We start from the raw sequence: 12,825 nt of genomic DNA on the forward strand, positions 1-12,825 counted from the left end.
GATTCAGCTGTTGTTGAAGTACCTAAAATGTACTCTTTTTCAGGTGTTTAACCAACATGACTATTGGGTGAAGTGTTACTACCAATGTAATTTAATATACCTACATTTGGTTTTGAAGAAACTGGATCTACTGGTTGAGCGATGTATCTTTGTTTTAGACGTGATTTGTGTCATTGATAAATCTTGGGGTCAGTTTCTGAAAGACTAGGGTATAAACATAGGTTTGATGATAGATACAGTTATCATCAAACTATTGTCATTTATCACTCGACTTCACAACTGACCAACCAAGGGTTTATTGTGATACAGGTGGTCATTTATAGATACAGACGTCACAAACATGTTTTTTGCCAGACGCAGATGTCATTGAGAAATCCAAATGTCACTGGTAGACCAAGTTATTATCTTGAGGCAGTTGTCTGCAAACAGAGAAGATACAGAAACTGCAAACATGTTTTTTGGTAGATACAGGTCACTGGTAGACCAAACGTTTATTGTGATACAGGTGTCATAACAAAATATTCATTTATATGACACCATTGAGAGATGAAATGTCAAGGTATTATTTTGAGACAAGTGTTATTTATAGATGTTTGGGAGGCACAGGTATCATTAAGAGATCCACACGACAATGGTGTTGTTGATAGACAGGTGTCATTTATAAATGCAGAGGACACTTTTATATTGTTTGGCAGACACAGATGTCATTGAGAGATCCACAAGTCAGTAGTTAGACCATAGTATTGTTGGTAGACAAATGCCATTTATAGATACAAAGGTCAAAAACTGTTGTTTGGCAGAGACAAATGTCAATGAGAGATCCACATATCATTGGTAGGCCATGATATCATTGGTAGATAGGAGTCATTTATAGATGCAGACGACATCTATAAATTTTAGCACATACAAGTAAAACCCTTTACATGGTTTGACCAAGAGCGTGTTCCAGGAATATAAGGAAGTCTTTGCTCGAAAGGTGAAACTAGAAGATCAATATCAAAGATTGTTTGATGTGCAGGGTATTTGGTAAACTATGTCTTTGTGAAACAGGTTAATATTGACTGGCACACGTGATTCAACATGTGTCGTGGACAGATACAGTATTATGTGCCCTTAGTCAAATCAGCTGTCAGTTATTTGCTTTGTTTCATGATTTGTACTGTCTTGGTCATATGTTTTACATTGATAGATAAAGATTGTTGCATCAGTATTTGACTGAGGATAGATCCATGTTTTTAAACATTGGTAGTATATCCAGGTGTAATTTTTGGCATATTTTGTATGCAGGTGTACATAATAGACTCAAGTGTTTTGAATATGTCACTAGTTGGTGATTTTCAAGATGTCTTCGATAGACTTATGGTGCATTTCACAAAGCATATGTGTCTTTGATAGATTCTGGCAGCTGTGTGTGTGCCTTTTTGATATAAATTAATGCCGATAACTTTTTCGAAAGAGGATTTATATTTTTGGGCATTTTGTCCAAATGATTTGTGGATAATAAGTACTATTGTCAACTTTTAGGCGAACAGTTTTTCTAGATGTTTAATGGATTTTTATCAATTTTAATGAACAATTGTTCATTCAATTCTACATATTACTTAATATGGTCATTAAGTTATTTTTAAATTGTTAAATTAACTTAAATAGTTGATGAATACTCAAATCAGATTTACAAGAAAACAGTCTGTTTTCTGATTGATCAGTAATTATTACAACTACCAGGTTTGTTTTCTGTTAATCTGATTGGTCAATTATTCTTTGTAATATATCTAGTTGATTGAACAATAATCTTAGTAGCAGACATTGTTATTTTATTACTGATATTTTTCTTACTTATTGGCTAATACCTGTGTTATTTGCAATTTTATTAAATTGTGATTTGGTTTTATAATCAATTGTTATTTCATGAAAACTGTATAAGGAGACACTTTATATTAATTAATACATACACATATGTATATAAAGAATACATATTTATAATGTATAACTGTTATACTGTATTACATGAATTTAAATATGTATATATTATAACATGTGTATAACTGTGTATATAATTATGTAATTTTCATAAATGTGTGTATACTGTGTTAGTAGTTACAGTGCAGCGCATTGAGAGCTTATGTACTTGTGCTATATAAAAATGAACTATTAATTAATATTATTATTATTTTTATATGAAGCAATTAGTGCATTGATTTACCAGGCATCATTGTGGCATCATGCATTTTTTTCATACACTAGTTCCTCTTTCAGACACTAAATGTGAAAAATATTGTATGCAAAACTACTATACTAATTGTTTTATAAGCCTATTTAATCCGTTGTTAAAACCTTCAGATATGTTCAACTCTAGTTTACGACCTCAAAACTTGGTCTAGCTGGTTTGGACCTTGGCTAATTTGGTATTTCTCCAGACATAATCCTACGATTGTGTGTGTGTATATATATATTATATATATATTATATTATGCAGCTGGTGTAGTACTGTGCCTTCCACCTTATACCCTTTATAACTTTACTACATATCTGGGTTCTAAGGCAGGGAACTTTTGCCTTGATGACCTATATGTGACATTGTATTTGCTCTTTATCTGGTTTTTCTGTTGTTTTTTTTTTAAATAAAATTTTATTGTCAATATTGTGACAATTCAGTGCTTGCACTAATATGAATAAAATATGAATTATTATATTAATTTTATGTATAAATAATAGTTAATTAGTATAATTAATGATTTCAAAATATCTGTCTCTTATACACATCTAGATGTGTATAAGAGACAGGTATTCAGAATTGTATTATTTTTATATCCATAACTTTGGCGCATTATCTGTGGAAGCAAAAATGCAAGTCAGTTATTGAGTAGCTATAGATTTATATATGATATACATCTATTAGTTGTTTAGGTATGGCAATGCCACTAATTTTGAATGCGTGATAATAAAAAAAATATCAATACAAACATCAAGTTTTTTACTTTTTATTTCTTTCACAACCACAGCAAGTATATTCTCCAATTAAAGTTTCGAACCGAAAGATCCTTTTTATTTAACTGTCTTTATTAACCTTATGGATTGGAGCTGCTTTTTTTTGTGAGAACAAACTACTGTATGTAGTGATTGACAAGATTTGACCTTGACCTCCAAGCACAAGTTACAGCTCATTTTGGAACCCAATTATATATATGTGGCAATTCTAATGTAGCCACGACTGGGATCAAAAAACCATATTCATACAATAAAAGATTACGGACAGACCGACACGTGCATTTCCATCTTCCATCTTTGTTACTTCTTCTCCCCCTCTTTTCCCCAGAAGGTTCCCTTCACGTGGCTGATATTGACCGAGTTGACTCAAATTCGTAATATTCATTTTCACCCACCATGGCCTATTTGAAGTCGCGTCTTGATAGCTGGAAATTGTCTTCTTAACATAAAAATAATTATGTTAAAAGAAGGTCATTCATTATTTTAATTGTTTTATAAATTGCACACATGTTTATTATTGTGGAATTTTGTGTGTCTTGCACGTTTGGTACACGTCCCGCATAAACTACCATCACGGCTCACATGAATTGCATGCCTCGCTGGATGACTCGCTGGCTCTCACTTCGGCAACCCTCGTGGTAGATGCTCAAAATTACATGTACTGTACAGTATAACAGCAGCTGTGGAATTCCAAACACGCTGGGCAGGTTGAAGATTTTTGGGTCACTTTTCTTGGGTTTTACAATAATTTTTTATCAGTAATTTTAGTGGTCTATGGTCCTTCGGGACAATGTAGTTCAAGGTCCTGATCAAAAAATCAATGTCCTGGAAGTTAGACAACGTGTAAACCCATATATATCTCTAGGTCTAAGATTATGTATTATAGTATTGTAATGTAAACAAAGCATTTGCGTATTTCCATCCAAAACGTTCTGAATGTGTTTGTGATAAATAAAATAGGTAGGCAGTACAATAGGTGGAAATATGAACCCACAATAAATGTTAAATGTTATGATATTGTGTGCCACACAAGAAAATAAGTCAGAATGGTAAAATGTCTTCTTAAAATACAAATTTTTGGTGGATATTCTATAAGCCGGCACTCGTTGCGCCAAACTATGGAGAACGACCACCGACAATTAGCAGACGGCATGGCATCGTCTAAGGCTCACGGAGCAGAGTTGGATTTTTCGGCCGACCGCCGTACGACCATTGTATGATGCCATGAGCGGCCGGGTTTAAGCATTAATACTATAATGGTAATGTTTACTCACATAATAAATGGCCACATTTTAATTTGTTCAGTTTTTTTAATAATACTGTAATAATATTGATATGCTAGTCTTCATGCCAACCAGGCCTCTAAACGGACACATTAGGCCTATAACAACGATCATTGGTTTAAGCTCGTATAGCATACATCTCCCTAGAAAGAATTGCATGTGTTTGACACCTAGCAGACCCACTTGAACTCCTAGGTGGAGAAAAATTATGCGGATAGTGCGCCTTGCCCAAGGACGCTTCAAATGTGAAACATTTTTTTCATGGTTTTTAGACCACTAAATTGTCACTTTCCTGAATGACCCATACAAGTATGCCTGTTCGAACTCTATTTGAATTATAATAGGGTGCCCCCTATCTCATGTTAGTATTGCGTGTTTCATTTCATTGCATGCATGCAAAATCAGGATATGCCTAACAATTTCTTTATGATTCACTGTCATTAAATAAAAATATTTTTTTAACCAGGTCAGATAATTATTATATATGTTAGTGGATACATTATAACCACATACTTCACAATTTCTGCAATCATATACAAACTTTGGTTTATATGCTGTAAAGAAAATATCTTTAATAATATAGTACTATTTTAGGGGTTTTTTGACCATAACTTAACCTTTATATGTACAAATTTTCAATCGGTGCTAAAGCAAAATGAATTATTAAGTACTATATTACCATTAATGAACTTAAAAGTGCATAAAAGCTTAGAAAAAGGTGTATGCAAAGAAGCAGATGGATTTAAAAACATAACAGTCCGTGCAAAATAGTAATGTTAAAATCCAGTCACTGATTTACCGACAATATTAATTATTATTAATATTCATTAATAAAATGTATCTACAGATAAACAAATTTATTTTATTTGTTAAAACCACAATCAATCTAGAGATGCTAGTCAGCAATTAAAAATAATATTTTACCTAGCAATATAAAATAAACCCACATTACAGATAATTTTTTTTTGAATTTTTTTGGTCAAAATTATTACTTATTAATCATCCGAAGATGTAAATTAACACACATAGGGTGCTATATGAGCATTTCCGTGTAAACCAAGATTTACAGAATTCTGGAATATACCATTCAGCTGCAAGGGGTGTATGTTTCTGACCAAATTCTGCAAAACCCTGTTTATTTCTATTCCATATGTGGATACTTCCAAGTAGCTAAAGGAGCATGTGTTCGCTTTATTGATTGTGGGGAAGTCCATTTAAGCAAGTAGTATGGACTTCCAGATTTGTCATTGGTTCCTGGAAAATAAAAAATAAAGTTTAATAAACTTACTGTAAAACTGCATAAAAGCTTATCATTTGTAAATGCATAATTGTGAAAAACTAAGAGGTGGGAGGAAAAGAACAATGTATCAAACATAACAAAAATAAAGACAAAATAAATTCTTACCTGAAGTTCTAGCACCACCAAATGGCTGCTGGCCAACAATAGATCCGGTGGATTTGTCGTTAATGTAGAAATTCCCGCATGTTTGCTTTAACTTATCACCAACCTCTTGAATAACGTTTCTGATGATATTAAATATAATACATTAATAAAAAAATATGGTAGAAATAATGATATCGTATATTAAGTAGTCTAGACATTGAGAAAAATTCTATTTATAGAAAAGTATACATTTTATTTAATAAATAATAGTTAATTAGTTTAATTTATGTTATCAAAATGTTATCTGAGTAACCTGAGGATATAAAAAAAAATTAGCTGTAGTGTTTAAGAGCCTAGTTTTGTAGGGTGGTCATAATTCTTTCCACACAAACTTTCAACTACATTTCAACCAGGTACTCATTTACGGGCAAGTATACCGAGATCTGCCCTTGTCAGGAATAATCTAAAGTGACTGGAAGGGTTTCTATCATTTTTCGCTGTAAAATTAGGGGTATTTTTTTTGTTTTTGAAATACCCTACAGTAAAACGTCCATTTTACGTACCCCATGGTACCAAGGGATGTTCGTAAATTAAAAAATTTGTAAACTAGATCGGGTGTCAGTTTCCAATACCTACTGTAGGTTAGATATCCCCTGCCATTGAGCGCTGATAGGCTGATGGCAGCCAGGCCTAGCACGAACTGACAGTGCAGCAACATGGTTTAACGCACTAGAGCCTAGCTGAATTTACCTTCGATAAAAACCAAATTATTTTAATCGCTGGCATTCTTCCACTTAACAAAATATTATTTTAACTCTTATTCAAAAATCTGTATGTTTTATGGTCCTATCGTGTTCTTTCTAGTAGCTGAATTGTGTTGTTTACATGCATTTCGTGATCATATCTAGCATTCACGATGTCAATAAGTTCTGATCCAACACTCTCGTTCGTCATCGTAAATATGTGCGCTCAATCTGACGACACTTGCGTTGGTAGTTCGTTGTTCTGGTTAGGTTTATTACATTAATATAGTGATTATTATACCAGAAATAGAAGAGAAAGTTCGAACTATGAATAAATAAATACAACAAACTTTATTTTATTAAGAAAAATATACATTATCACTTTGTGAAACGTGAACAATCAGACTTTTTTATAGTAATAATTGGTCGATGATGACGTCATCAGGGGCAGAGACCATTCATAAAATTGACTATTCGTAAAATGGACGTTTTACTGTAATTTCTTTGTTCAAGTTGATAATTTTGATGTTACTTTAAAATGAGCAATTGATTTTGAAATTGAATTTTTTAATTTTTTATTTAGTATTTTTCATGTGCCATCTTTAAACTAACCTTTTTTTTATAATGGTCTTAAGAATTAGCATCCATACTTACTCATCTTTGGCAAACAACGACCCTGTGAGACCAAACGGTGACGTATTATTCACCAGATCAACAGTCTCATCAAATTTATTATCTGGGTAAACATAAACAGTCACTACTGGGCCAAATATTTCTTCCTGCATGATGCGCTCCTGTGGATCAGTGGTCTCTAGGATGGTGGGCTCGACAAAATACCCTTTGCTGGGGAAAAAATAGTTTTGAGGTTAAAATCACAAACCAGTAAAACATCTAGATATCTTAAATCATTCGAACTACTATCCATTAGAATTCGCAATCAAATATCAAACAAATTTTAGGGCCTAATTGTTCATAGTTTTGTATTTTTCAATTGTTCCAAATGATTTCCTTAAAGGGACACAAATATTTACATCTTGAAATCTTCAAATTATCTTTAGCTGTTTGTACGAAGACATTTTTCTTGTATTTAATATTTTTTATAATACATTGTCCTAAGCTTAGAATTTTTTAACACACAATGCTATAGAAGGTAGATATTAAAGTAGAAGATCAGATTTTAAAAAACATCGAGAAGGAAAAACTGGAAATATACATTTTTTTTTTAAGAGTTGGGTTGGAGTTCGTTTTGGTGAAACACATAATGGATAAACAAACCTACAAAATTCCAAAGACTTATCATCTGTGGGATCCTTCTGATGGTGAATTGGGCAGTAAACAAGGAGATAATCCCTGTTCTTTACTTAGAATGTAATGAGTTCATGCATAATTAGCAATATAAAAATAAAATTAACAAAAACCAGGCCCCTAATTTTCATTGAATTTTATGGCCACATCCCTTGGTTTATACTCAGTAAGTAGTATTGGTGTGGCAAGTTACAGTAGATGTACCAGAATCATGGACAAAGTTGCATGTTAATATGTTTAACAAAATCAATAATTAAATTTTGATATTTTGAATACAATGTGTGCATTAACTATTTATTTACAGTATTTATTATCTGACAATATTTTTGTCACATTTGAAAATTGTGCCAATTACATTAAGTAACCTTAAATTTGAAAATGCTCATTACAGTATAAATAAAAATTAATTATACATATTGGTTATATACTGAATTAATACTATTAAATTAGAATAACAATTACTTTTCATGGGAACATGTCAGATGTTAATATTTATACAAATTTAATTCAGATATAAAAATAGATTATTTTTAACAACTGGAGTTGAGTAGAATTGTATAACTTAGTGGTTAAAACTTCAAGACTAATAATGATCATTTTCCTCACCTGTCATCACAGTTACCCCCAGCAATGACCTTTAAACTAGGTGATTTCTTGGCATGGTCCAGGTAGCTTTTGATTCGATTAAAAGACTGATAAAAAAGAAAACCAAACGGACATTATACAATATAATGGCGGTAACAGCAAATATAAGCTCCTTATCAGAACTTGTTAGCATAGCAGGTTGGATTTCATGAACGTCCATATAAGAGAAGTCAAATCAGTCACTCGTCGCAAATTGCGCTTCAGGGATAGGAGCCAAAACATATGTACACTTGCAATGTCTACATTTTTAAATCTATTTTATTGCACTAAACTAAACCTTATATATATATACATTATGCTATATTGTTATTTCCCCATTTTCAATGATAAAACAACATTTTTAAATGATTTGTTGATGGTCTCTGCCTGAGAAATTGCCAAAATGAAGGCTGATCTGTATGTTTCAAATTGAAATGTCGGATGTACATGATTCTTTTACCATTTTATGATTTTTATTTGACTCACCTGGATTAATAACTAAAAAAACGTTTCGTTTTTTTTTTGTTTTTTGTGAGGGGCGACTAGTTTGGCTTGCCTTTGCTACTTTTATTATTTTATTTATTTGACGAGCGGTTCACATCTGATGTTCGGATTTTCAGTCTCTCACTGTGCATTTCATGGCAAGGCAGTTTACCATCGAAGTGGGTGTATCTGTCATCCAATACCAAGCACTGTCTAGCTGGTTATGGAATGGTAATCCCAAATATGGGTGTGCTCCATAGCTACAGTATTTGATCCTATGACTGGGGTAATAATGTTAGTGCTTGGTGGCAGTTTATTGCAATGTGCATTATACTCTAGTGTGGTGCCAGGATTTGCGTGATGATGGGTCCAATGACGCTGATGAGAGCGCAAGTTTTGAACAGGGGGAGGTGACAAATATTAACAGGGCAACTTACATTAGCATCAATAACAGCTGATGTAAAAATGCTGAAGTCTTCAGCCTGAAACAAAATCACACAAATTAATAGTGATGTTGATTGCTATGATAAATGAACTGATTGACATTTTGCTTCCACAGAACTCATTTCAAATAATAATAAAACTGTGCCTAGAACCACTGCCTATAAGCATGCCTACAACCTCGAGTGCCAGAATACATTGTTTGCTAGCAGAGCAGTCAATGGCGGTGAATGATGGTCACCGGAGACTCTTTTATGATAAGTATACAGAGATATTTATCCTTGGTATAGAGGAATTAAACTGGAGGTAAAAGTCTGAACATAGTTCCCATTTTTTTTCTTTGATTCATGTACATAGTTCTTTGACATAACCACAATCGTAAATCCACATAGAATCAATGACTTTATAAAATAATTATTTATTTATGAACGCACTTAATCTACTGTGATATAAATGATTAATCCAAAAGTTTGATTGGTTTTGTGAATGTTTAACCTCCTCCCCATCTTACAAAGCATTCCTGCCCTACCTTGCCAACCTTTATCTGCTTCTGGATGTCCACCATACCTTTCTTGATATCAGGCCACAAACTCTCAGGGACATACAGACGAGACATTGCTGAACACTTTTGGCCACAAAATTCGTAAGCTGAGAGCACAGATCCATTGATGACAGACTGCACATCAGCGGTGGGGTGAACAAGGTGATAATTCTTACCGCCACATTCTAAATTAAGAAATATTTGAGTGAGAGAGCAAAAGATGATAAAATTTTAAAATAGGAAGTGTCTGCTGTAGATCAAAAATGGAAACAGATTTGATGTTAGCAAACTTGTTTTTGATATGTAAGAATAATAACAATAATAATAGTAACAATAATGAGATTCATAAATATAACAATTAATTATATTGCATACCTCCAACTAATCTTGGGAAAGTTTTGTACTTTTCAAGATTATTGCCAACTTTCTTCCATAAGTGTCTGAATGTACTGCAAAAAAGTCAGATATTCCTTTGTTCAAGACGAAATGATATTTTTACATTCCAAAATTTGTAATAAGCACCTCCTAAAATATTATAACCCTGTGGTGCTTATTTAGCCATTAAGAGCACCCTGACCTAATGATTGTTGGAATGAACTACACCCACTGAACAACTACTTGAGTAACGTTGAGGAATATAAATTACATCTTTTAATGTTTTTTGAATCCTGTTTGGCAAAATATAGTGGATCCAAACTTTCCACTAAGACCCTCCCATTGGACATTAGAGTCCTACAAAACGACTGTAACAAAATACACACACAAATATGCGTTTGTGGGAAAGCACACGTATTTGCAGGACACACGCTTATTCATAGCCCTACTCTGATTGGTCAATTGTTAACTGAAATCTCCACTGTGATGTTGCAAACTTCGCGCTTTCCGTTCATCTTACTTGACACTCCCAGTGAAGTTAATTGCAGCAAGGTCAGGAGAGCTGGTGACGGCATCTCCAAAGACTGGACCATCGGCTGGCAGGAAGTTGAGGACTCCATCAGGAATCCCACTCTCACGTAAAAGCTTGAAGATTAACCAGGAGGAGAGCATTGCTGTGTCGCTTGGCTTCCATAACACAACATTCCCCTGGAAAGAAATACGTAGAGTGTAAACCTAAATTGGGCCTACACTTTTCCTAATTTAAAAATAATTCGAAAATGTGCTCATTAAGAGATGTTTTTACTTACAGATATTTTTTATACTGTATGTTGCAAATTATGCTGATGACAAATCAATTATTAAACAGTAAACTGAATATCTATATAATGATTAAATAATTAAGTAAAAAATATAAATACATATAAACATGGTAACTTTTTCTTACAAGTTTTTCTACATTACTTATATATATATATTTTTTGATTATCAAGACATTAAATATTTCAAAAACAAGTTCCAACAACAATAGCTACTGTACACAAAAAGAAAGCTAGTAAAAAAATGATAGGGATGTTTCGGGTTTAATTCAGCAGTGTTACAGCAGGTAGTAGCTCTAAGCCTAGCAGAGTCAAAATGGTTTTAAATTATAGCATTGATTGATTTGATTTGGGTTAACCAATGTATCACTAACATGTTCATGCTGGCCTGAGTCGCACCTGGCTTGCAGTGCAATTGTGAATGTAATCTTAGTTCAATAATGGCACAACAAATGCTGTTCTTACCATTAGTGCCGGTGTTGCAGCCAAATTACCACCAATGGCCGAAAAGTTGAACGGTGAAATGGCGGCAACAAATCCCTCCAGTCCACGATAGTCTATTTGATTGGTGCTCGTGGCTGTACTGATGAGTTCGTAGTTGGATAGCTCCATCGCGTACTTACAGTTGAAACGGTAAAAATCTGCTAGTTCCGCAATTACATCGATTTCTGCTTGAATCACACTTTTGCCCTAATGACAATAAATTGATGTACAAGTTAATTATCCTCCAATGAGACAAAGCCTAGAATCTAGAAAGAAGGTAAAATTTTTCTATTTTATTAAAGAACTGTTGTTAAGACGAGATTTGTTTCACAAACTTATTTTCTTAAAGATCCTCAGAGGAGGGCAGAAAAAAATAAAAAAAAATAAAATTTTATTTTCTTATTTAGGAAATGGTTTTGCCAAAATCATCTAAATGTAGGATAAAATAAAATTAAATGTTACTGTTGAATGTGAACAGTGTAGTAATGGGATGTTTAAATGCTTTGAATCTATATAATTAGGAAGAAATTTAAATAAAGAAAAATTTGTATTTCTTTCTGAAATTTCCATTATTTTGTGGGTGGCAAGTGCGTAATTGGTCAAAATTGAAATTTGAAATCATCATTACTGGTGGGCGCCAGCTTTGCTAAACAAGGTATTTAAAAAAATTCTCACGTAACATTTAATAAAATAATAATAGCAGAAATTCCCATGCCATTTCCAAAAACTGTAACTGTTCATAATATTACATATTGTATTATAATTGTTTTTATGCCTTCTGGGGTTGGTTTTCAGGTGTACAGTACATCATATACGCCACTTCAAAGTACGAAAACTACTGTATACTAGCATTCCAAAGTTTTATGGATCATATCTCATAAAAGCTTACCTGTCCTGCCATTGTAGCTGCCAAAAGGTCATATCGGTAGGTTGTGCAAACGAGGTCAGCTGCTTTCATAAGGACTTGGACACGGTCTGCAAGAGGCTTTCTCTCCCAAGCCTGCCGCACCGATAACGCACAGTTTATTGCTTTATTGATTAGCTCCTGAAAAAAAGCATTCCATATAATTATATATTTTTTCATTTAAATTAGCTATCTCTAATTTCCATGCGATAATCTTTACAACTTGGTCCTTGGAAAAAATATGGAACTGAACATCTGGACATCAATCAATAAATTTAAAACCAATAAAAAGTCTTAGAATTATAAGAGAGAATAAACTAGAAAGTTTAATTGAACGTATAACTAACTACTTACAGAATCAGCATAATGATATTTGCATACTTTCTGTTGATGCTCATAAGGCTAAAAGATAAAAAGACATTACAAATAATAGGTATCAATAGCATAAATTAT

At 33.0% G+C, this 12,825-nt stretch overlaps 1 protein-coding gene across 1 annotated transcript in view; it reads right to left on the reverse strand.

Annotated features, from left to right (window-relative positions):
• Window positions 1-4,278: 4,278 nt before the first annotated feature.
• LOC117114139 (delta-1-pyrroline-5-carboxylate dehydrogenase, mitochondrial-like) overlaps window positions 4,279-12,825 on the reverse strand; it is a gene marked incomplete at its 5' end in the record, with an annotated part of 10,646 nt that continues 2,099 nt past the window's right edge. Inside the window, 11 exon segments of the mRNA XM_033257693.1 lie at window positions 4,279-5,525; window positions 5,677-5,795; window positions 7,053-7,241; window positions 8,310-8,395; window positions 9,248-9,292; window positions 9,781-9,977; window positions 10,168-10,241; window positions 10,688-10,875; window positions 11,451-11,675; window positions 12,358-12,513; window positions 12,727-12,774. Of these exon segments, the coding sequence (XP_033113584.1) occupies window positions 5,413-5,525; window positions 5,677-5,795; window positions 7,053-7,241; window positions 8,310-8,395; window positions 9,248-9,292; window positions 9,781-9,977; window positions 10,168-10,241; window positions 10,688-10,875; window positions 11,451-11,675; window positions 12,358-12,513; window positions 12,727-12,774 (1,440 nt within the window).

Source organism: Anneissia japonica, unplaced genomic scaffold (genome assembly GCF_011630105.1).
Source record: "Anneissia japonica isolate Jap-2015-1 unplaced genomic scaffold, ASM1163010v1 scaffold287840_len1291095_cov163, whole genome shotgun sequence".
Lineage (NCBI taxonomy): Eukaryota > Metazoa > Echinodermata > Crinoidea > Comatulida > Comatulidae > Anneissia > Anneissia japonica.